General features: G+C 36.5%; 1 protein-coding gene and 1 long non-coding RNA gene across 2 annotated transcripts in view; one reads left to right on the top strand and one right to left on the bottom strand.

Annotated features, from left to right (window-relative positions):
• The window catches only part of LOC143688758 (uncharacterized), a 16777-nt gene extending 8215 nt beyond the window's left edge, over positions 1–8562 (bottom strand). Inside the window, exons 1-2 of the long non-coding RNA XR_013178268.1 lie at positions 7954–8562; positions 3655–3756 (exon numbers count right to left, since the gene is read on the bottom strand). This is a non-coding gene — a long non-coding RNA (uncharacterized LOC143688758). The remainder of the gene's footprint in view (positions 1–3654; positions 3757–7953) is intronic.
• On the top strand, positions 6980–25931 carry PEX2 (peroxisomal biogenesis factor 2). The gene is made up of 4 exons (XM_077167043.1): positions 6980–7008; positions 8075–8922; positions 22946–23055; positions 24553–25931. The coding sequence occupies exon 4, from the start codon at positions 24570–24572 to the stop codon at positions 25485–25487; it is 918 nt and encodes a 305-aa protein (XP_077023158.1). The 5' UTR covers positions 6980–7008; positions 8075–8922; positions 22946–23055; positions 24553–24569; the 3' UTR covers positions 25488–25931.

Genomic DNA, 25931 nt, shown 5'->3' with positions numbered 1-25931 from the left:
TAAATCCCCTAGGAAGTATGTAAACGTAAGAAGGAAATAAGTGCCCAGCCTTAATTATCAAAACTACTACTACAAAGTTTATCTTTAAAAAAGGCTTTGCAGGCTGGGAAAAGCAAAATCTCAACCTGCTACTAAATGAAATAATCTGTAGGTTAACAATATGTACTCTAAAAATTAAATTATAAAACTAAGGCATATATTCTCCCTTTTAGATTAATTTCATTCTCTTGGAAAATATCCTGTGCATTTTGATTCTTTCACTCCTGATCATAATTTAATTTGTTTGCAGCTTTTCTTCTCCTATCACACAAAAGTGCTTTATCCCTTAAAGTTACTACAGTGTTATATATGCAGTAAAAATCTCATTTCATTGATTGCCATTGGATTAGTGAAGTAGGATAATTCTAAAACAATAGGATTTGAAAGAAGTAAACATAGAAACCCTAGATCTTATACTGCTTTTCTGTACTAATGGTTTCAAAGAACACTGTGAAATTATTAAATTATTAAATCTGATTAAATCAGGTTGAATTTTATAAAGCAAAATAGTTAGAGATGCTATTACAATGGCAAGCCTAGTTTTATGTTCTGAACAACTTTTCTCCTTAGAAGTTTTTGGAATTAAAGTGGATTAAACCTACCCCTCTACTACTCTGAATGTAAAACCTAGCTAGCTACACAGCACTACCTTGTGACATTCAGTTGTCTGGGTTTATAGACATTTCCCAACCTGCTCTCAAAATCATATAAATTCGGAACTGGTAAAGCTCTGAAAATTGGTTTAGTGCATCTTCTTCATTTACATTTGAGATAGGGAGGCACTCAGAAGTTCTGTCATTTGTCCAAGAGCACACACTTTGATGAGCATGGTGAGCATCAGCGATCAGGTTTGCTAACTCCAAAACCAATCTTTTAACTCCAGAACAATACTTTATCAAACTCTCAGGGAATTTCTCTGTTCCAGAGCTACTCAGGAACTATGTTCAATTATTAGTTCCTTCTGAGATGAGTCACAAGAATACAGACATTAATTCAGAACTTAAGAGCCATCAGGGTTTCTGGATGCTTTCCAGACTGTTCAGAAATCATATGAAATTCCCATGCACCTATATATCTTATATCCCACATCTTTGAGGGATATAAGGATATTAACCACAGACCAGTATTGAACCTCTGAAGTAATGAGTGACTAACTCTTGTTCAGGTGTTCTTATCACAGTTTCAGAGGCTTCCTTTTGAAGAAATGTCCTGCCTCCAAGAGTCACAGCAACCCTCCAGGGTCGGGGTAGTGGCTGGGGATGAAGCTAGGCATTGAGTGTTGAGGCTGCTAAGGTTAATGGTGTCAGGTTAAATTATAGCCATATATATCTTCTCTTTTTCTCACTGACTTCCTCTGTTAGGGCAACAAAATATACAGTAAAAATACTTCAATAGGTGCAGAGAAGGGAGAGATTTTATGAGGAATGACTTCAAATTTATCCCTTTAGGGCTGGTACAGAATCTGTCTGCCTGAGAGATGAAGGGAGTATCCTCTCCTAAATTACGAGATCAAAAATAACAAGAAGAAATGCCAAATTGAGGCTAGGCTACGAATTTGGGACTCAGCCTCTCTTATGGTTATAATTATGCTATTGTAGAAATCCTGCAGACAGAAAAGATGGCTTCAAATAACATATGCAGACAGCCTAGAGATCCATCCGTTTAAATGTAGAATTGGGTTGAAACTGTAGCCATACAAGATTGGCCCTTACTATTTCTAATCCATTAAAACAAAAAGGAACCTTGGAGGACATGTCAAATAGATGAGAGTTGAAGAAACTGAGGCCCATAATAGTTTAAGAAAACCTCCAAATCATTCAATTGTCACACAAGTGTCACTCTTAAATCAAAGTCAGACCTCTGCATGTATTTCGTATTTCCAATTGCTTGCCTAATAAACCATTACGTAAAGAAGTCCAACCTCTAAATTTAAGAATCAAAATGTAAACTGCTAGAATCTACAGAGACTTTTGAGATATGTCAAGGATACAGTGAAGCTACAGGAAAAGGGATTACATATTTTCCTTTTGTCATTATTCAAAGGTCTCTCCACTCCTCCGTGGCCACTGCTTTTGGCTAAGTATAAGCTGTGGAAACATTTTTCCTGGATTCATCTATTCCCGGGAAAGGAAACTCAATCTGGCTTAAGAGAAAAAGTTCCTCTCCAAGTAATGATAAATTGGCTAAATTGAAAGCTCACACCATAAACAAATTTGAACAGTACAGACATCTTAGAAAATTAAATTTTCATGTAGTGAATTTGAAAGACATTTTAAGAAAAAGAGAGAATATGTTAGCCTTGCTTCATATGTCTTGCTTCCATGGTATTGTTTTTAAAACCCACAAACATAATGGTCATAATGGTATTTTTCTTTATTTCTATATGGTCTACTCAGTGAAATACTTAAAATGTTTTGAAAGTAATGGCTAATATTGTTCTTACAAGGAAACAAAAACTCCTACAAATTCTGATATGTAATAATTCATACAGCTTCACTGAAACTAAATATAAACTAAATACATCTTTGAATGTGTTAAGAAACCTACCCACACAAAATATTCAGTGTACATTTATGCTTGTCCTTTGTACGTCATTGGAACAAAATTTTATATTTTCATACAAACCATACAATCAGATTCTGTGTTTCAAATTCAACAGAATATTATCTCCATAATGGCATACTGTATAGTTTAAACTAAGATGTATTTTAATTAAACTGCTAGTCAAAAAACTCAAGAATCAATTTTTCTATTAAAAAATACAATCATAATATTTTGCATAACAACAACTAGGCCCCAATTTACCATTGTAATTTCGCATCTGTTAGGGAATTCATAGACCTCACCCACACCTCACCTACCCCTACCTCCTCCTCTGGGGAAGTCACAAACACACTTTAAGGGGCCATCCTCCAGTCTTCGGCTACCCCCACCTCTTTTTCTATCGTGTGCCACTGTACAAATGGGGAGGGGGGAGGGGGGAGATGTTAAGTCTAATAAGAAGGCCTAGCCAGACCTTAAACCCAGAAACTGGGAACAAGCAGCCCCAGATACTTACCAGAATAGTAATTCTCAATGGCAGGGCTTCTTTCCCCCATGGTGAATGTACCCACACTCAGAGATTTGTCTCTCTTCTCCAGTGGAAAGTGGCACATGCAGAGCTGTCATATATCTACCCAACCCTGAGCAGTTTTCATCCATCCCAGGAGACTGGCTGTGATAGGACCTCTTCCCCTGTTCTGTTTGGACTCTTTGTGCTATGTAAGTGACAAGAAGATTATTTACTCTTTCTGGACTCTTTATTCTGTGCAAGTAATAAAGCGATCATTTGCGGAAAGTTTCTGTTGAGAGCCCTCATCTTGTTTTCCCACTCACACCACTGTAGCAACTTGCTCCATAATCTCCCACTACTCCTTAACCTGCTCGCAGTTCTAGACACCAGTGAGGTGGTGTTTTTCCATCTGTTTCTCATGCTTTTGCACTTGTTTTTGATCGGTTGTTATCCTCTTTCCTCTAATAGCCACAAACCTAAATTCTACCTAGCCTTCAAAAGCCAAGTCAAATGCCTTCAGAAAGCATTTCCTAAGAGCCTTGATCAGGATTAATTTCATCTACCTGTGAACTCCTGTAGTCCTTTCCCTTTCTTTCTGCTGCACATCATCCTTGTTCTTTTCCTTTCTTTCTGCTGCACACCCTCTTTTGCCTTGTAGCATGGATCTTTAGAGAAAAAATTTGGTTAAAAATGAAGACTTTGGAATCAGACAACCCCAGTTCAAATATTACCAATATATTTACTAATTGTGGATCTTGGGCAGGTCCTTTAAACTTTCTTACATCTAACATCATCATCTATAAATTGGGCAATAAGTAACAAACTGGACTATAAATATACCTACATAATAGATTTGTTGTAATAATTTAAAATGATCCATTTATATAAAAATTGCTTTGAAAGGTGCTGAACACCTAGTAAGTGCTCTCTAAATGTCAACTACTACCAACGCTCTAATTTTATAATTATCATGATTTGTAGCGGAAAGGGCTTCCACTATTAACTGTGTGACTCAGGAAATAGCCTCATCTTTCCAAGTCTTTGTTTCTTTGCAGTAATTAAATAATAATGACATTAGTATAGTTATCTACTGCTGTGTAACAAATTACCACAAAACTTAGTAGCTTCAGAAACCATTTACTATCTGTTCTAGTTTGCTAGCTGCTAGAATGTGCTATACCAGAAATAGAACAGTTTTAAAAGAGGGAATTTATTAAGTTGCAAATTTACAGTACTAGGGCTAAGAAAATGTCCCAATTAAAGCACATCTATAAAAATGTACAAACTAAGGCACCTACAAGAGGTTACCTTCACTCAAGAAAGGCCGATGAAGTTCAGAGCTACTCTGTCAACTGGAAAGGCACGTTGAGAACATGTCCATGTCTGCTGGCTTTCTCTCTAGGCTTCTTGTTTCATGATGCTCTCCTGGGGGCATATACCTTCTTCATCTCTAAAGGTCTCTGGTTGCATGGGCTCTGGCTCTTGTCATTCAAAAAAGGGCTCTCTCCAAAATGCTTTCTCTTGTAAAAGATTCCAGTAAACTAATCAAGACGCACTTGGAATGGGTGGAGTCATATTTCCTTTTCTTCAAAAGTTAATACCCACAATTGGGCATGCCACATCTTCATGGAGATAATTTAATTAAATTTCCAACATACAGTGCTGAATAAGGTTTAAAAGAAATGGCTGCTCCAACAAGATTGGATTAAGATTGAAGCGTGGTTTTCTAGGGTACATAAATCCTTTCAAACAAGCACACTATCTCAGTCTTTATGGGTCAGGAATCTGGCTGTGTTTTCAGCTGGGTTCTTGAGATCAGGCTGAGTATTTCTTTTTACAATAAATTACTGTTTTCAAAGAGTTAAATTGTCATCAATAACTACAGCAGCAATAGCTTACTATGTGGAGGCAATTTTAAGTATTTTGAATACAGTTCCTCATTTAATTCTCAAGTATTTTTATTAATTCAGTTTATAGTTAACTGAGATTCAGAGAAGATAAGTAGCTTATTTGAGTTATCTAGTCACTGGTAATGGTAGGATCTAAATTCACACAATGTGATGCCAGATCCTGAACTCAGAGTCACCTACCATTAAGCATGTTTAGCAAACACAGACATTCAGGAATTATTTTTACAATGTTGGGATTTGGAGCAGGCATAGGCTTTGATTATTCCACTCATTTCCTAGCAGTGAGAAATCAGCCAAGTTACTTTGCCTCTCTTGGGTGGTTTTGAGGATTAAAACAGTGAATGCAGAAAATAGGTTTGGAATAGTGTCTGAAACATTAAGCAACCAATAAAATTTACTGGTCATTATCAACATTATAGAAAGTATTGAGACTATTGGTACAATATCCTGGATATCTCATGGCTGGTTGCAATTTGGGGGAGAATAATAACCCCCCAAACATGTCCACACCTGAATCCCCAGAATATGTTACCTTACCTGGCAAAAGGGACTTTGCTGATATGATTAAGTTATGGTTCTTGACATGGGGAAAGATTATCCTGGATTATCCTGGTGAGCCCAATCTAATCAAATCAATTCTTAGAAAATCAGAGGACATTTACCAGTTTTCATGCAGTAGGAAATAGGAGACAAAATAACAGGCAGGAGAGAGAAGAAGCGTGAGAGGGACTTGGCCCGCTATTGCTGGCTTTGAAGATGGAGGAAGGGGACCACAAGCCAAGGAATGCAGGCAGTGTCCAGAAGCTGGGAACAGTTCTCAGCTGACAACTAGCAAGCAAACAGGGACTATAAGGGCAAGAGACTGAATTCTGCCAGGAACCTAAATGAACAAAGAAACCGATTCTCCTCTAGAGCCTCCAGAGAGCAACACACCCCTGTGAGTAGCCTGGTTTTAGCCCAGTGAGTCCCAAGTTGGACTTCTGTTTATAGAACTATAAGATAATGATCTGCATTGTTTTAAGCTGTTAACTTTGTGGTAACTTGTTACAGTAGCATTAGGAAACTAATGTAACCTCTATGTTTAACTTTTTCTTAAGGACTAAAATATATTGATTTAAGAACCATGTAATTTGCTAAATAAATGTAAATTTCTTAAAGTCAGCAATTTTAAACTATGTTAGAGGCATAAATCAATGTCACCTCTGTATTTCTATTATAGAACCTAAAAGTGACTGAAAGGCTAAGAGTATCATAAATAAGATGCTATCATAAATTTGTTTACATCTTTTCTTTATAGTTAAGGTAAAGAAGTATACAAATTTCAATTTTTTTCTTCTTTAGGTTCTTAGAATTAATGGATGCATTACGAATACTTTGATTTTTTACTAATTTTTTTTCATATCCAGTTAAGTCCTAATAAGACACTTCCTTAACATGACAGGAATAAATTCAATTAATAGGTTTAACACAATTAAGGTGTTGAATTTACAAAGATAAAGCACTTACTCAAAGGCAAAATACACTAAACTTTGATTACTATCTACTTATTTGTCTCTGAATTGATACTTATTAGCTCTGTAGAAAGCAAGGCTCATGTCTGTCTTATTCACCTTTATATCAATACTACCTAGCAATACCTTTGGACCCCAGCAGGCTTTTGTTAAATAAATAGAAAATAAATATACTTTTAGAGCAATTACAAAATATTGGAAGTAAAGCTTCCACAAAATTTTAGACTGTGAGCTCTCACTGGAAAACTAAAAGGTATCCTCTACAGTTCCTAGAGTTTCAATGCCAAAGCCAGAACTTATTTTTAACATTTTCAACAGAAACCTTCTTCTGTTCTACATGTTTTTATATTCTTAGACTCCTTAAAAATAATTAAAGTTTCTTGATAGCTTGTGTCTTTATTATCATCAGTAGACATTGTGATGTTCTTGTGACATAACCAGTATGACAACATAGGGCTCCATGAAATGGCACATGCCCTCTGAAAACGTCCTCCAGGTCAGTCTTTTTTGGTCCTTTAGTTCCCTTATAAAAATGAAGCCAAGCACAGCACATCTGTAGGCCTACCTGAGAAGTGCAACATGGCTGCCTTCCTTCACAATTACTAAGTGAATGATTTGCTCTTCTTCAAAAATGTTCTCACCCTTTAAAACACCACCAGGCAATAAAAATGCCAGCCACCTATGTAATTTTAAATTTTCAAAAATATCATTTCAACATATAACCAATATAAAACTAATGATACATTTTACATTCTTTTTTGTCATGCTCTTAGGTATCTGAAGTGTACTATACACTTACAGTAGACCTCAATTTGGACTACACATTTCCAATGGCAACTGTACCAGCTTCAGCTCTAGAAAATGTTGTCCCTAAATGACCTACAAACCTTATCAACTTGCAGCTCCTGTTCTATTTCACTCTTACTAAGAGTATGATAACTTGTTGGTTCACATGATGGGAAGGATTTTGTTTCATAAATTCAGGAAAACATCCTACTCCTCCTCTTCCTTCTCAGCCCCCTTTTTCCTATATTCCTTAACGTGAGGATCGCAACAATATTCCACGTATACATGATGATAAATTCTACATATTAACGTAAAAATGAATTTGATAGTGTAAGGGATCATTAAGAAACTCTATCTTTTCCGTAATGCATCATATTCTGAGTAGCGATTCTGTACCACAGGATACTTCGTAAATAAAAATATAAGCCTTAACCTCGCCCCACGCAAAAAAAAAGGCAGCTTTCCCAGATCAGTGCTTCTACAGACTAAGCTCTCCAATGTTTAACAATAGAGCTATTTGTTGTAGGACTGAGTGCTCCTTATTGGGGTGGGTGTAGGGGGTAAGAGGTGAGGTAAGAACTAAAACGTTCTTAAAATCTGCTATGAGCAAGAGCTCTAAATCCTTGACTTCATTCAAACCCTAGAGCAAACTCACCAGACAAGCTGTGCCATCCATACTATAGAATACAAAGGCAGTGGCGATTCTCAATGCCGGTTGCACATTAGATTAACCCCACGAGCTCTAAAAGCTATCTCCCCTTGGGTCCCACTTCCAGGAATTCTGACCCAATTTCCCAAGAGCGGACGACCTGGCTGCCCGTCATTCTAAATGCTCCCCGGATCCGACGCGTCAGTGGGGCAGGAACCCTACGGCCAGGTTCGCACCGCTAGACCGTGACAGCGCATCCAGCCCGCACGGCAGCACCTCCCGGACAGCGGTTCTGTAGGGCAGACAACCGGCCAGAGGCAGCTACCCGCCTTCCAGAGGCTGCAGAGTCCGCAGGCCACCCACCCTCGGTACTCTGGCCCCGGTGAAGGGCAAGTCTCCACGCGCCGCACAACTGCCCAGCACCGAAGAAGCCACCGGATCGAGGGATTCCTCCCACCGGGACTTCCCGCAGCCGGTTGTCCTCCCACTGCGAACGGGGAGCCCCGCTGCCACTCGGCGGCGCACGTCGGGCAGCCCACCACAGAGATCACAGGCCGGGAAAGCCCAGCCCTGTGAAAGCCCCGGCTTCGCTTAACACAGCAACCCCCTCACGCGTGGCCCGTGACCCGGGGCTGACCGGTTCGTGACTCTCCTGCCAATCAGATACGGTTTACTTCCCGGCCGGCCGACCAATCACCGTGTGCGGGGTGTACTCTTCGGCTCCTCGGCTCTTCGGCCCATCTCGTCAGCGTTCGCCGTTTCTAGGCCCTCCCCGCCCTCCCGCAGCGCGCTGAAGCTTAGATCTAGTTGGTTTAATTTCCCCTTTTTCAAGCCACTTCCGGGTCCTGCGTCGCTCCGGAAGCCTGCGGGTTCCGGAAGCCTGGGTAGCCCAGGTTCCAGTAGGAAACGGCCACCTCTCAAGAGACTGTTTCAGAAAAAGTTACGTGCAGCGTGAATGTTTCACAGACATTTAAGGTTAGTGTCTGCTGGAGAGAGCCAGAGTGCAAACCTGAGGTATATTGCTTACAACTAGAAGTCGTGGAGTTTCACGGCCAGCTCAGGGCCGCAAACTTGAACCTTGTAATGATCTCCCTTTGCTGGAGTTTCCCTGTATATTGGCTTCCTGTCTTCCAGGAAAACCCAAATTAAAGTCTCCTAGTTTTGGAAAAAGCAATGAAGCGAACATAGCTGACAATATTTTTAGGATCGCGACTTTAAAAAAAAGAGAAAGACATTGAGCCCTTTTGCATCGGGTTAAATGGTTTCCTAAAAATGAGTTCTGAATATTTTCCCCGCACTTGGCGGTAAAAGTATTTACCTCTTATGAACTGCTTTTGAAAGAATCCTGCAGGATCCGAATTTTAAATTAATACCTGAAGGTTTATGTAAAGTGTTATATTTGGTAAAAAGATTGAGTATATTAAAATTTCCAGTTTTTGAAAGGCTGTTTACTTAAAAAGCAGTTGAGAAGTAAAGTTACTTGAGGGTTTTTTTTATATTTAAATGTTTTTAAATAATTTCAAACTTATAAACAGTTGCAATCATAATACAAAACCAATACTGTGATCCCCAATATATCCCCTACCCAGATACCCAAATCTACCAACTTTTAACAGTTTCGTGACTCTGTTATACCAATCTATTTATCTGTCTGTTTTCTAAACATTTGAGAATGCTTTGCATACATCATGTTCCTCGAACACTTGAAATGTCCATGTATATTTCCTAAGAATATATTCAATTATGTAGCCTTATTAAGTAGAGTTAATCAAGTTCATGAAGTGTAACATTGATATACTTATTCCATTTTTTTCAGTTGTTCCGATAATATCCATTTGAACATTTTCTCCATCATTAGATCCAATCCATGATGCTGTATTGCATTTGTTGTCATTGTCTCTTTAGCCTCTCTTTTTAAAAATTGTCGCATATGTTGCAGGTAACAACATAAAATTTTCCATCCCAACCATACACTTCACCAGATTAACACATTCACAATGCTGTGCTACCATCACTATCACCTATTACCACAACTTTTCCAGCACCCCAAACAGAAACTCTGTACCCATTTTGGGTTAACATCCATTTCCTCCCCCAATTGGTGTTCTGTTTTCTCTGTGAATTTCTGTGTAAGGGCAAGCATATGAATTTCTATATAAGTGCAGTCATACAGTATGCCCTTTTGTGTCTGACTTATTTCACCCAACATGATGTCTTCAGGGTTCATTGATGTAGCATTTGTCAGTATTTTCTGTTTATGGCTGAATAATATTCCATTGCACATATATACAACATTTTGTTTATCCATCTTTTGATGGACATTTGGGTTGCTTTCACCTTTTGTAAATAATGCTGTTGTAAATAATGCTGTTATGAACATTAGTATACGAATTATCTCTTTGAGTCCCTGCTTTCGGTTTTTGGGGGCATATACCTTGAGTCAGATTGCCAAGTCATATGGTAGTTCTGTGTTTAACTTTTTCAAGAAAAACTAGGGTTCCTATTTCTCCACATCCTCATTAAGACTTTTTGTTTTCTGTTTGTTAAATAATAGCCATTCTCCTGATGTGAGGATGGTATCTCATTTTTATTTTGATTTGTATTAACTTAATGGCTAATGGTATTAAGCATTTTTTTCATATACTTGAAACTGGCCATTATATATTTGGAGAAATGTTTGTTGAAGTCCTTCCCTACTTTCTTAATAATGTCACTCTTCAATGCACTTAAGTTTTTAATTTTCACGAAGTCTTGTTTATCTTTTTTTTCCTCTTTTGTTGCTCATGTTTTTGGTTTGAAGTCTAAGAATCCATTGTCTAATACACAGTACCAAAGACATTTCCCTGTTTTCTTCTAAGAGTTTTATGGTTTTTAGCTCCTATGTTTAGATCATTGATCCATTTTGAGTTTATTTTTGTATATGGTGTAAGGTAGGTGGCCATTTCCATTCTTTTGCATGTGAACATCCAGTTTTCCAAGAACCATTTATTGAAGAGTCTATTCTTTCCCTAATGAGTAGACATGGCACCCCTGTCAGAACTAATTGGCCATGGATGTGAGGATTTATTTTTGAACTCTTAGTTCTCTTCCATTGGTGTATATGTCTGTCCTTGAGCAAGTATAGTGCTGTTCTCATTGCTTTGGTTTTGTAATAAATTTTGAAATCAGGAAATGTGAGTTCTCCAACGTTGTTCTTTTTCAAGATGATTTTGGTTATTTGGGGGCCGCTGCACATCTATATGAATTTGATGATTGACTTTTCCATATCTGCAAAGAAGGCTGTTGTAATTTTGATTGAGATTGTGGGGAATCTGTAAATTAGTTTGGTCAGTATTGACATCTTAATGATATGAAGGCTTCCCATCCTAAAGCCTTGAATGTCTTTCCATTTATGTAGGTCTTCTGTAATTTCTCTTTTAGTAATGATTTGTAGTTTTCCATGTGCAAATCATTTACATCCTTAGTTAAGTTTATCCCTAGGAATTTTATTCCGTTAGTTGCTATTGTGAATGGAGTTGTTTTCTTGATTTCCTTTTTTAAATTGTTCATTGATGGCATGTAGAGAGACCAATGCTTTTTATGTTGATCTTGTACCTGCCACTTTGCTGAATTCATTTACTAGCTCCAGTGGCTTTTGTGTAGACTCTTTGGGATCATGTAATCTGTGAATAGGGATAGTTTTACTTATATTTTCCAACTTAGATGTCTTTTATTTCTTTTTCTTGCATGATTGCTCTATCTAACACTTCCTGTACAAGATTGATAGCATTGGTGAAAGTATACACCCTTATCATGTTTCTCATCTTAGGGGGAAAACTTCCCATCTTTCATTGTTTAATTTATTAGCTGTAGACTTTTCATATATGCCCTTGGTCAGGTTGAGGAAGTTCCCTTCTTATCCTAGTATTCTGAACATTTCAAATCAAGAAAGGGTGTCAAATTTTGTCAGATTTTTTTTCAGCATTGATTGTAATGGTCATGTGTTTTTTTTTTCTCTTTCTAGTCATGTGGTGTATTACATTAATTGATTTTTCTATTTGATTTTTTTTTAAGTAAAGTTGAACCACTTTTGCATTTCTGAGATAAATCCTCTTGATCATGATATATAATCCTTTTAATGGGCTGTTGGATTCAGTTTGCTCTTATTTTTGGGGGATTTTTGCATCTATATTCATAGAAGATTTTGATCTGTAGTTTTCTTTTTTGTGATATCTCTATCTGGCTTTGGTATTGGGGTGATGTTTATCTCATAGAATGAATTAGGAAGACTTCCTAATTTTCAAGTTTTGGGGAGTTAAAGAAAGATTGATGTTAATACTGATTTCTCGTAAAAAATCTGAGAATTTGATTACAAATTTTATAAATTTTTGCCGGAACCACTGGATATTTCCCAACAAGAAATGCTTTGCTTTTTGTTGGGATTCAAACTAAGGGAGCATATACAATACCGATATTCTCTAAGGGGCTTTGTGTGGATATCGGTGGCCTCAAGTCAGACTGTATACTATTTAGTTCCTTCCTTTTGAGTCCTCCTTTTTCCCAGTGGGAAATTTGAGAAAAGGGATGTAGGAAAAGCCATAGAACTTACAGTATACAAATATCTTCTCACTAAAATGACCAAACTAAAGCAGAATAAAGAATATTTAACCTAGAAAACAACATTGAGCATTTGGCAAGATTACTTAGCAAAGTCGTCAGCCTTTGCCTATCAGGATATCTTCTTTTTATAGATTCTTCTGTCTTCAGTTCTAGCATTTAGGGGATATTTTGACTTATTTACCTTAGTTTCTAATTCAGAATCTGTATGTGGAAGAGAAGGTAAGGAGAGGATATTGATATCATCTGTCCTTCCCATTTTGGGCTGTTAACCCTCTTCTTCCCAACCCATTCCCATCTATGCAGTCAAGATACCATTTTCTGTATTGCTTTTTACACTAATATATTTTCTGTTTATCAGAGCATTCCTTTTCCCTTTCCTAACAATAGGTAAGGTAAAATTTTATCGATGCTGTCTTTTCTTTGTTCTTACTGTTAAGACATAAAAATGAAGAGTTCTAGAGTCATTCTGTTTTGATCATCACTAACCACCTCCTTTCCAGTGGCAGATGGATGAGTTGGCAATCCCTCTACCTTGCATGAAGTTTGTGATCATATTAGTTAAATGAATGCTTATGCCTCGTTTTTTCACCCATGTATTCCCTTTGTTCAGATTTGACATGCAGCCCCTTTGAGTGGTCCACTGACTGCATGAGGCCGGACAGGGAATGAAGATCAAATGTATCCCAGACAACTTGGGCCACTTTACCACATTCCTGTAATTTCTTTCCCCATCCATAGTCCTCAGAGCTTGACTGGCAGTCTGGTCTTTGTAATGATCTAAAGGGAAAAAATTTTGCTTTGAGCTCTCTGGGATTAAATGTGATCCTTGCTTACCAAATATCCATACTACTGACTCCCTTTCTTGTATTTCACAATTTCTCTAGCATTTACCAGAAATTTACTAATTTCCAAGTTGGCTTTAGATAGGTTATTCACCTTCTCAGGCCTTAATTTTTGTCTTCTCAAAAATGGACATGATAATACTGCTTTATGAGAATTAAATGAAAAAAATATATATATGTATATAGTGCCTGGCACACAACATATAATCCTATCTTATCCTCTTATTCTGTTGCCAGTATCTTTTTTCCTTTATGAATATTTCTGCATTCTTTCGAGTGCCATAAAGTGTCAAGTCATTTAGAATTCTCTCCTTAGGCGTTTAAATTCTAAAGCCCTTTCTAAATTTACAGAGAATTTGAAGATCTAGTATGCTTCACAGGTTTCATGTGCCTCTTGTTCATTCGTTTTTGGATTGTAATTTTTGCTGTAGTTCATGCCTGTATGCTTAACTTTTTAGTTATTAGCCTCGTAAAATAGCCCATCTGCTTGTTTTGTGGTGCCATCCTTGATTGTTTATGTTTACCTTTTAGACCCATCAGCTGATCAGAGCACGAGCTCTGGAGCTAGAATTTGTCTGGCTTTCTGCCACTTCTAGATGAGTGATCTTACACAAGCCAGCTAATCTTTCTATGCCTCAGTCTCCTTGTTTGCAAAGCAGAAATAATAAAAGTACCTCTCTTATAGTCTTATTCAGCTTAAGTGAGCTAATATTTAATTTTAACATATGGCACTTCGGTATGGTACTACCTTGTTTAGTGTTCAATACCTGGTAAGTAGTATGTGTTAATTACAGTTATAAATTGAGAAGTTTATTGGGATTGTCTTCCCTAAATCTTCACTCTTTCCACATTCTTCTATGAAGACTTTCTGAAGAGTCAGTAATGAAACTTATGTTCATTATTGTCATTTTCACAATTGGAATTATGAAGAGTCAGTAATGAAACTTATGTTCATTATTGTCATTTTCACAATTGGAATTATGAAATTCCTTTTTCCCTTCCTCTTCCAAAGCTTCCTAAAATTGTTCTTTAAGGATTCTAGATAGGCAGACATTTTACAGTTGCTTTCTTTTTTTTTGGTTGCTAAAGAGTGTAATATGGTAAAATACTTGTGCAGAGTCACAGTCTATTTTTGAACCTGGGCTAGAGTACAGAATTAACTAGAACCAACTTAACTCTCCTTCCCTTCGTATTTACTTGAACATCTGCTCTTTATTTTTGTAATATGATTTCTCTTTTAACCACTCAGAGGTATCAACTTTCTGAAAAAATAAAAAAGAAAAGGAAAAAAACAGATTATGAGTGCCATGCCATTCTCTTAAAAATGTATTTGTGAGGCTAGGCCAAGGTATTAGAAATTTTGCTTTATGGTAAAAAAAAAGTATTGGAGGTTTGTTTTAGATATTTGAATAACGATAACATAAATAAAATAAGCAAAGCAATTAACTGTGAAAGACGAATGAGAGTCTTGAAAATTCTAGTATTTTTGTTGAGTTCCCTCTTCTCTCCAAATAAACAAACTGTTTTCCCATCTGCTACAGAGAGGTAATTATCACTGTTCTTTTTTTTTTTTTGAGTAACTTAAGCTATTTATCATTCAGATATATTTTAGAAAAACTTTGTCGTGTATCTACCATTACCCCCAAAAAGAAAAATCCTATTGAAAGTAATTTAAAGATCTATATTATGTTCATAAATTTTTTAAAAACTCTGTATATCTTGGCTATATTCAAATAAGCACAATTTGGATTTATAACATCAGATGTTTATAAATGATTGAAACTTACATTATGTAAGACAAAAGAGAGAAGCAAGAGAGTCATGACAAGTCACTTAGCAAGTCCGTGGCAGAAGTGGGATTTGAACTTAAAATTGTTGGTTTCTAGGTCTGTCTGTAGTGCCAGAGATCACAGTGTTCTAATGGTCTCAGCCATAGCTTGTTCTCTTTGGCCCATGTTTGAAATGTGTTCTGGGAATCGGCATTCTGTTAAATCTCTCTTTGATGCATGTCCCATTTATTAGTATTGATTTCACTACAGTGGACAGTAAATCTGACTACACAAGGGAAATAAAATAGTAGACTGTAGGTTCAAAGCTTAGAGTCTCTGGTCTTAGAACTTCATGATATGGAAAAGTTGGTTTAAATATTAAAAAAAAACATAAAGGGAAAAACGTGAATTTATGATCTCAACCACCTAATGGAGCACTTAGGATAGCATAGAAACAATATTATCATACTAAAAATTAGTTGATTATTGTGGAGCTGGAAAGAAATAGCCTGGCATGGATAGGGTGGGTATGATTCCTTTGATATTACTTGGCAATCAAATGTTTCAGCTGACAGAGTTTAAAGGACTATAAATTTAAATAAAGAATTTTTGTAGTCAGTTTTCATTGACAGCTGCGCCTAACAGTGATTCATCTAGTTCTCAGAGTCTCAGAACAGGTCAATAATAATGTGTATGTTGATAGCCGCAAGGTAGGGATGTTACTTGGTATTACAGCTAAAATCCATGCTATCCCCTTAGTTATAATTACATTAATATTGGCAGTCCTTGACAATATCCACATTATTATTGATAGATTTCTGTCGATAACACGTTTTTAGATAAAATATATTAATTCGTAATTTGTACTATACTCAATAAAAGCTCTATAATACATCGTGAAAAATTCCTCTCTTCTTGGTGAGATATAGTAATTTGTTTGGATTTTGGAATGTGATGTAGATGGAAAGTTTTTATTTTGGGGAATGAAAAGCAACAAAGGAAATGCATGGGTTATTTAAGGAATGAGGTTGTATATTGCTATTCATGGTAAATGGATTTTCAGTTGTTTTTTCTGTGAAAAAAAAGCAGTGTGACATGTCTAGTGATAAAATGTCAGCAGGAGACCTTTAATAGTTTTTAGTGCTAGATCATTTTGTCTTAAACATATTTATGTGACAAGTTAATCACACTAACCCTTAGTAGATGCTTTACCTTTTATCTGGTCTTGATTTTGCCTTAAGCATTCTTTTCACATATTCTTAACATAGTAGAATCCTTCATTAAACACTAACATTGTTTAGTGCTGATTATATTTTTAAGTGGTTATTTTTTTTAAGTCTCTTTGTGTGGTCAATAAATATTTCCCCCTAGGCTAAGCTTTTAGTGTCCTAAAGTTAGTATAGCTTGGGAAGGAGGTGAGTAGGGAGAGGGTAATAGGATTGTGTATTAAAAGAATGAGATTTCATGGTAGAATAGAAAAGCATTGCCTGTTTTTTTGGCATTCTGGAAAAATCAACTTGGATTATCTGATTGTATTTTGTTCAAAATAATTCCAATTTAAAAAAAAGTTAACTTTTTAAATTAAAATTTGAGCTAATATTTGTAAAATTGGATATTAATCTGCAAGAACCAATAGTATGGTTATTGTAAAATCTTGCATAAGTTAAATTCTTGAAAGCACGATAGAAATAGACTGGCCAGTAGTTGGTATGGGTATTAGGAATCAGTGAAACAGAGTCAGGAAAGTGCTGATTTACCAGAAAAATTGGGATTTTTGATGAAAATGTAAGGTCATCACAGCCTCCTTTTTGAAAGTCATAGTTCTTAAAGAAGCAAGTTAAATTTCTTTGACTTTTTCAGAAAGTTTACACCCTAGTTGAATTGTTAAATTATTGCTCTCACTGTATTACAGTTTTCTTCTTCAGTCTTACTGAATTCAGTCATCAGATTAATCTTTTCAAATTTAGATCCTATTTTATCTGTTCTCTTCAGTGATTATTCATAACATGCCTACAAAACCCATACAAATTCCTTAATACAGAGTCTTTTCCAGTGGGGCCCAGCTGGCTCTTAAACTAGTCCCTCCTCCAAGCCTACCTCTGCTATGATCATATTAGATGGCTTGTGTCTTTGCTTCCAGATAACAGGCACAACCACACAGATGGGATGAAATAACTAAGGGAGCAGCTGAGGTGGAACACAACCCCATTTCTCCCACAGAGGCCATGGCCATATGCTTGCATATTTGGAGACTTTTGTACAACCTGTTCCCTTGCCCTAAAAGAGAAACATTTTTCTCTTTTTTTGCCTGAGGAGTTTTATGAGCCTTTATTATTTTCACATTTTAGAATCTCTTCCGTGCTTCAGAGAACAATGGCCAGTTCTGTTAACAGTAATTTATACTTTGTCCTTAAAAATGCTTAAATAAAAGAAATTAACTGAGTTAAATATTTAGATTAAATCTCTGGTAACTAAGAGAATGCCTGGCATTTGGTAGGTACTTAATAAATATTGGTTAAATGATTGAATAGCCCGAGAATTAGAATTCACTAAAAGATAAACTGCTTACATTATATTGAGAGTAATTTTATGTGATTTAAAATATTTTTATGGAATATTGCAGTGCTTTACACATATTACGGGCAAAAAATTATTGCACAGCAGTAGAAGGAAAAGGATCCCATGATCTGATTACTTGAGCTTCTAGTTATTTGGATTTTTTACCCGTTTCTTACTTCTGAGCACCGTCTTCCTCTAAAGCCAGTGCTCTAGGATAACTGAGGCCACCAGAAAAGAAAGGGATAGAACTGGGGAAGGGTAAGAATTGTGAAGTGGAGGAACGGAATGTAATGTGTTGGTGATGAACCCAGGGTTGGGTGATTGTTGTTGGACTGCCTACACCAAGCCCTGTGTGACTAAGTACTCTAGAGTCAGATATTATGAATGTACAATTCCTGAGATTTCTTTACTTCCAGAAAACAGGCATAACTATGTCAATGGGGGTTAAATAACCAAGGGAGTAGATCATGCTGGAACCCATCCTCATTCTCTCAGAATCCCCACTGCATCACCTTCTTTCACACAAGATGGAAATTACGAGTGTGATGTGTTTCAGAGAACTGTGACTGTCCCCCTCCTGCCTGGCCCTACACATGCACACATATTAGTGACATCACATTCACTATTCAATCACCACAAATTTATTTTAATGATATTAGTCAGTATTTCCTGGGGGAGAAAAACCATTTTAATACAGGTTGATTGAAGCATTTGTGTGACTAATAATGAAAGTACCAGTCTTTCGAAATGAAATTTGCCAAAATCAACTTGGAGGCTTTTTCTCCTTATGCCCATTCTTTAATCAAAGCAGTAACAATATAATAACACCACTGTACGGTTTCCAGACCCACATCCATAATGTTATCTGTGTAATCTCAACAACTCTGTTATTTCCAACTTTGAGAAGTGGAATCTGAGGGCAATTCCTCTTTCAGAAGAGGAATCTGAGACTTTAAGATCACTAAGCAAGCAAATGGCAGAGCTGGAACTTGAACCCAGGCCTGTTTTCTAAATTCACTTTTTCCACCTGCTTTTTCCACCCCATCATAGTTGTCTAAATAGGAATATGGAGTATAGGAGAGGTATTCCATTTTGATGAACTATAGTGTATAATGGACAGTATCTGTTTTATGTTTTTAGCTAAAAGAAGCCACAAGATGATTAGAATGTTGTAAAATAAAACCTAAAACAGAAAAGAAAGAAAGAAATTATTTGTCTGGAGAAGCAAAGGCTGAAGAGCAGCTTAATAATATTCTTTTAGTCTATTTAAGAGTCTCACATAAGAGGAGAGCAAGCCCAGCTGTTCTTAATCTACATTGAGGCCAGGCCTGGGGAGAAAAGGAGGAAAGAAAAATGTTAAACTAGAACAGAGGGGCTGAGACAGAATTTTTTGATAGTAAGGATTGTTAAAAACTGGATTAGTTAGAGACTATGTTAGTCTCGTTTTTTGGCAGCCATTAAAAATTTCATCTTTACTAAATGTTCCTAAGTATGATTCCTCCAAAAGCCAAGGATTTAGTATATGATTCCTCTAAGAAATCACTACTCTGACAGTTTCTCACTAAGTATTGGTAAGAAACCTCAAGAAGAGGCATCTGCCCTCATTCAGTTCATCTAGATGATCTCATACGGTATTCAGTTGGCACATTTATTGCTACCAAACTATTTCGTCCATTGCACAAAAGTTCAGCATTTATTGAGGAGCTGCTATGAACCTATCTTTGTGATAAATTCTAGAGCTACAAGATTAGTAAGATTCTGTCAGCCTCCTGTGCTGAAAGTGATCATGAGTCTAGTGTTTCAAGATATATAAACTGGCACAACTGGCCCTCTCATACAAGCCAAATACTTTACCTGGTGCTCAACTGAAAAAAAATATTAATTTAGTCCAATACTGGGGGAGGGAGAATGGTAGTGTTGAATTTATATAGATATGTAATATGGTCAGTCCCTCTTAAAAGCTTTTCAAGTGTAATTTGACAGTAAGAGAGTTTTATCTTACTGACCACTGAACATGACATCTGAGGAAGAGAGAGTTGTTCAAGAGAAACACTGTTGCAGCTGTAGAATTGCATAGCCCATGCTCCCACACAGTCTGAATTATTGTAGAATTTTGCTTGAGGAAAACTGAGCTAGGTATCAAGGTTACCTTGTAGGTGAGAAATAAGTGTAAGAAAGAATGCTTTCCTTTAAATAGCTTACCCTCAAGTTACGACTATGAAATCACTTAACAAATGTTGAGGGCTTGAAGTGAGTGGCACAGTTACTTTCAGAGCTAAGAAATGGTAATAGTCGATGGAAACTGGGGATAGTTATGAAGATTTCATAGAGAATGTTGAACTCAGGTTGAGAAGATAGATGTTTTAGGTATAGAAGAAAACACACAGAGGCAGAACTGAAAGATGGTCTAGAATTAAAGGGAAATAGTGGGTTATGTGGTTGCAGAAATGGAGACAGAATTGAACTAGTTTAGATTTGAGAAGTTTGTTCTTTATCTTAAGGGTAATAATCACACAAGAAATAGGTGACTTTGTAAGAGTTGGCAAATAATGTAAGTTTTCATTAGCTTAGAGGTTTTAAATAAAGGTTTTTTTCTTTAATTACATAAATGTTGCAAGTTAGAGAAAAAATTCCAACTGCAGGAAAAAGGTGAAAAAAGCAAAAATCATTGGGGATTTTATTCTGTAATTTATTATAACTACATATTTATTTTATGTGTGTGTGTATGTATATATATATATATATATATATATATATATATATATATATATATATGTATGATTTTTGCCCTACTTGCGCACTTACTTACTTGCCTTGGTAGGCCTGGTTGGTGTCAATAAGTAAGAATCAGAACTTGTCTTCTTCTCTGCATCTCAAGCACCTGACAGAGTTAGGATGTATTTGGTGTTCATAAGTATCAGTGAATGAATGGTGGTCTCTAATCACAAGGATTACTTACTAGAAGAATGGTAAACCTGAGCATTGAGAGATTTGTAACAACCTCTATAGATATAGGGACGAGAACTAACCAGAAATGAGCAAGAGGACTGGCATCCAACATTGAGTGGAAGGGGTAATAGATACGTCAAAAATATTATGACTTTTGCTTTGAAATGGTCTAACTCAGTAGTTTCAGTATCACTGGGGAACTTGTTAGAAATGCAAATTCTTGGGTCCCATTCCAGAACCACTGAATCAGAAACTTGTGTGAGGACCAGTAATCTGTTCTAACAAATCTTCCAAGTGATTCTGGTGAACTTTCAAATTTGAAAACCATTGGACCAAAGAAACAGTAAGACAGCAGGACTGTGATACCAAAGATCACAACAAAGAAGGATTGAAAGCCCAAAGATATTTATAACATCAGTGAACCTAGTCAATGAAATGCATAGTAGCTGGAGTGGGAAAACTATGAAAACAAGATTTTATTGTTTCAAAGAAAGTTGATTATGATGTAAATGGACAACATTTGTCTATCTTGTTTAGATGAAAGCCTTCCTGATATTAGTATTAAAGTAGATCAGGTAGATTTAAAATAGATTAGTCCTACTTGAGGGACCTGACCTATAAGTAAAATCTCTGCCCAGATCTTCTCTCCCACATTCACATAACTGATTACTGAACTTTTCCACTTAGTTATCCATAGAAGTCTCAGCTATCTAAAACTGCATGTATTTATTTTCTTTCCTTTCAAACCTGTCGAAAGAAAATGCAAAAATCATGCATTTTATTACAGAGACTGTGCCATCATGCACTCAGTTACTTAAGTCAGTTATTCTTAGTTTATTTCTCACCAGGTCATGATAGTCTTACCCATTTTGTAGTTTTTCTTTCCATCCTGCTGATTCTTTTCTAATTTAGACTATCATTAGATCCTTAATAGATCATTTTAGCAACATCTTAACTGATATGTATGCCTTCGGTCTTTCAGCCTCTAAGGCATTCCTTTTGGATGCAGAGCAAGCTCTCTAAAATGAAAATCTGATCATATTAGTTCCCTTCTCCCTCTCATTCTCATGATAAAGTCCAGCCTCCTGAAATTGACCTTAAGGACCTTTAGGATGTCTCCTGCTTTCCTTTCCAGCCTTTTCTTTCATCCTTGCACCTTTAGTCCATGGCACTTGCTCTTCCCTCTGCTTGTAATATTTTATCCTCCTTTACCAGGCTGACATTGCTAATCTTTCAGGTAACTGCTTAGACTCCAGGAAGTCTTCTCGGACCTACTGAGCTCTAGTTGTAAGCATAGTACCCTAAATTTCCCCTATCATAAATTACTACACTTTATTGTGATTGCTGTTTATTATTCTATATAACACACCCTTCCTCCCCTTTCACACTACTAGATTATAAACTCCAGGAAAGTTGAGACATTGTATTGCTAGCTAGAATACATTAACTGATAAGTAGATGTACAGCAAACAAATTGAAGTAATTAATCAATATTCATCTATCAGTTCAGTCTACTAATGTTCCAGAATGCCTTCTTTGTACCAGGCAATGTGCTGTTTGCTAAAATTCATCTGTGACTAAATACTAATGTTCTTTGCAATAACAAAGCTTATCCTCTCATGGAGGAAATAGACATCTAAAAAGCAGTTTATGTATGGTGAGTATAGGCCGAGAAAGGAAAAGAACAGGGTGCTAAGGGAACAACAATAAGGGGCTTCTAACCCGAATTTGGAGAGTCAGGAGAAAATGATGCCTAAGCCAGTACTTAAAACTTTGTAGGAGTTTTTCAGTTAAAGAATGGGAAAATACTATTCCAGGGAAGACCTTAATAGAAAATGTACACTAGTGAGCAAGAGAATTTGGCCCTTTATGAGTAGAATATTAAAGCATCTGGAAGGGAAAGTAAACTGGGATCATATCATTGGGGAAGTTTGTGATTTAGAAAGATTGCAGGGTGGTGAATGCACCGGAGGAGGCAAAAGGCAAGTCAGTCAAATGTAATGCAGAGGAGGGATGGATGGAGCCAGAGCTCTGGAAAAGGCTTGGCAGGAGGTGAGCATGGGGGTGGAGGGTTGGAGAGTAATGAATGGATTAGAAAAATATTTTGGACAAATAATTTACAGACTTTGGGGATTGATTAGATTTATAGGGTAAGGAAAGGGGAAACTCTCCTTCTAACCTCCTCTTTTTCCTGTAGCTCCTGGAAAGTCTGAGGCAAGTATTTCACAGAGGAACTTGAGGGGAAACTCTCCTTCTAACCCCCTTCATTCCTTCCTACAGCTCCTGGCAAGTATGAGAGGAGGATTTCACAGAGGAACCTGCGGTGAAAATCCCCATTGCCTTAACGACAGGCTTTCACGTCTTAAGGGAGCTGCAGGAAAGGGGAGAAGGTGAGAGCTCCCCAGAAATCCATTGGCGTTTATGAGTGAAAAGTATTCATGTCATGTGTTCGGTTTTAGGGGAAAACACAATATTCAGTAGTCATTTTTGGTTCTGGTACTTAAACTTGTTAAGCATATAGTCTTCTGCCACTAAAATATCTAGGATCCTTAGGTAATTAAAATATTTCCCTCTTGAAAACATCTTTGGTTTTCAGAGGTAATCCCTATTTTGAGAAGTACTACTTTGTCTTTAGGATCCACCTTTCAATCCTTTTATCTTTTAACTTATACCAAATTACATATAATATGTTTCTAGCAAAAAATCATAAAATAGAACTAGAAAGGACTTAAAGTTCATTTTATCTCCAGCCTTTTGTTTTATAAGTGAAGAAACCAAGGCAGTGTTAAGCTAAATGACTTGTCCGAGATCATGCAGTCAATTAAGAGCAAGTGAACTTCAGTAGGATCTCTTGACTCCTGTCATTCTGTGTTCTTTCCATTACTGTTTGGGACCTAGAGATCATGATTAGACTCTGTGTGTTGAACACCCATCTTAGAAACTAAATTTAAACATGGTTTTTGTCAGTTTGAATTTACCAGTTCGTTAATAAAATTCGAAATATCTAAACTGGTCTGTACACTTCTTGACAATAGCAGCAACTAAATTTTTCAATTGCATCAGCTTACATCTAATCATCCTTTAATAACTGTTTTTTTAATAAGTTAATAATCCTTAACTCATCATTAATTAGCTTTTTATATTTCAGTTGAAAAGATTTGTTTCCCTTCAGCACCTTCTTTCATCCTTAGTATATTTGTGAAATTATCTTAGTATATATTTTTATATTATAGTTTGCTTTTCTTGGAGTCATATAATTGCACCTTTTTAGCACTTTGATAATAACATTTCTGCATTCATTTTGTTTCATGCTGAAATTTAGTAATTATTTTCTGCAATAGTATGATAGAATAATAAACATACATTGTTCAGTTATTTTTTCTTCTAATTTCCTTTACAAACATAAAACATATTTGAGAAAGATTAAATGACTTGTTGAAAAATATACCTTTGAAGTTAGTAGCTGTGCTGGAAATTAAACTGTCTTCGTTTATCATCCATTGCAATGTTCCTTACAGTTCGTTGTCCAAGTTCATATACTTCACCATTAGTCATGTTATTATTCAGTCTCATTGCTGTTAGCGTCAGGATTTTATCATCTCTCTGCTAGAATATCTGACCACAGAATATTACAGAGAAGTAAGTTTGTAGAAATAGAACACAGCTTTCTAAATTCTTGAGATTCCTTTGAGGAGGGAGAAAAAAATAAAAAGAAACAGAAGTTCCAAGTAAGAAGTGATTGTTTGCTATGCTGATTGTTGACGCTACTGAAAAGTCCAAATTCTTATGTGTGCTATATGATTTGTCATTTTCAAAGTGTAAGTTGAGGAGGCATAGTACAAAATTCCAGCTGTTTGTCGATGTTTCCTAATTGCATTTTTTCCTAGAGACTTTCGGAGAAGACATGGCTTCCAGAGAAGAGAATATGAAGAGTACAAACAGAGTGCTGAGGATAAGTCAACTGGATGCGCTTGAACTAAACAAGGCCCTGGAACAGCTAGTTTGGTCCCAGTTTACTCAGTGCTTTCATGGATTTAAGCCAGGGCTGTTAGCCCGCTTTGAACCAGAGGTGAAAGCATTCTTGTGGCTTTTCTTGTGGAGATTCACCATCTACTCCAAAAACGCCACTGTGGGGCAGTCAGTTTTGAATATTCAGTACAAAAATGATTTGTCCCCTAACCTGAGATACCAGCCACCAAGTAAAAATCAAAAGTTATGGTATGCCGTTTGTACAATTGGTGGGAAGTGGTTGGAAGAACGATGCTATGATTTGCTTCGAAACCGTCATTTAGCTTCATTCTGGAAAGTCAAGCAGTGTATGAATTTTGTGGTTGGACTTTTGAAATTAGGTGGGTTGATTAATTTCTTGATTTTTCTTCAAAGGGGAAAGTTTGCAACTTTGACAGAACGTCTCCTAGGCATTCATTCTGTATTTTGCAAGCCTCAAAATATACGTGAAGTTGGCTTTGAGTATATGAATAGGGAACTTCTCTGGCATGGTTTTGCTGAGTTTCTGATTTTTCTCTTACCACTTATCAATATCCAAAAATTGAAAGCTAAGTTATCTTTGTGGTGTATCCCTCTTACTGGTACTTCTAGTAGTGACAATACATTAGCCACAAGAGGCAAAGAGTGTTCTCTCTGTGGAGAGTGGCCCACCATGCCTCACACCATAGGATGTGAACATATCTTCTGTTATTACTGTGTTAAGAGTAATTTCTTACTTGACATGTACTTTACTTGTCCTAGGTGTGGCACAGAGGTTCATAGTCTGCAGCCACTGAAATCAGGAATTGAGATGTCAGAAGTAAATGCTCTTTAGAAATTAAAATTCTTTCCTCTGAGGAAAAATGTATTGTGTTTAAATCCTTAATATTAGTCATCTTAAGTGTATCATTTAGATGTCTTTTATAAGGATTTTATGTCTCAGCCATTATCTTCTGTTTGTTACCAGGCCTGACTAAATGCTAATCTCTGGAAGCCACATGATTCTAAATTATATTATGTTAATGTATCATTATTTTTAATCATTACATTCTTTTCTTTTCGCATGGGCAGGCCCTTGGAATCGAACCTAGGTCTCCAGCATGGCAGGCAAGAACTCTGCTTGTTTGAGCCACTGTGGCCCACCCTCAATTTTTAATGTCAGTAAAATAGACAGTTTTTCATTTGACTACTAAGGACTTCCCTTCACCTTGCTACTTCCTAGAAAAGGGTTAGACTCTAAAAATGTACTTCTAAAAATAAAAGATTTTGAAGACTGTCA

Source organism: Tamandua tetradactyla, chromosome 6 (assembly GCF_023851605.1).
Source record: "Tamandua tetradactyla isolate mTamTet1 chromosome 6, mTamTet1.pri, whole genome shotgun sequence".
Lineage (NCBI taxonomy): Eukaryota > Metazoa > Chordata > Mammalia > Pilosa > Myrmecophagidae > Tamandua > Tamandua tetradactyla.
Note: the sequence above shows the minus strand (reverse complement) of the source record. Positions and strands in the feature narration are given on the sequence as shown.

Coding starts and splice junctions, on each gene's coding strand:
- PEX2 (XM_077167043.1), top strand. CDS start 24,570: ATGGCTTCCAGAGAAGAGAATATGAAGAGTACAAACAGAGTGCTGAGG.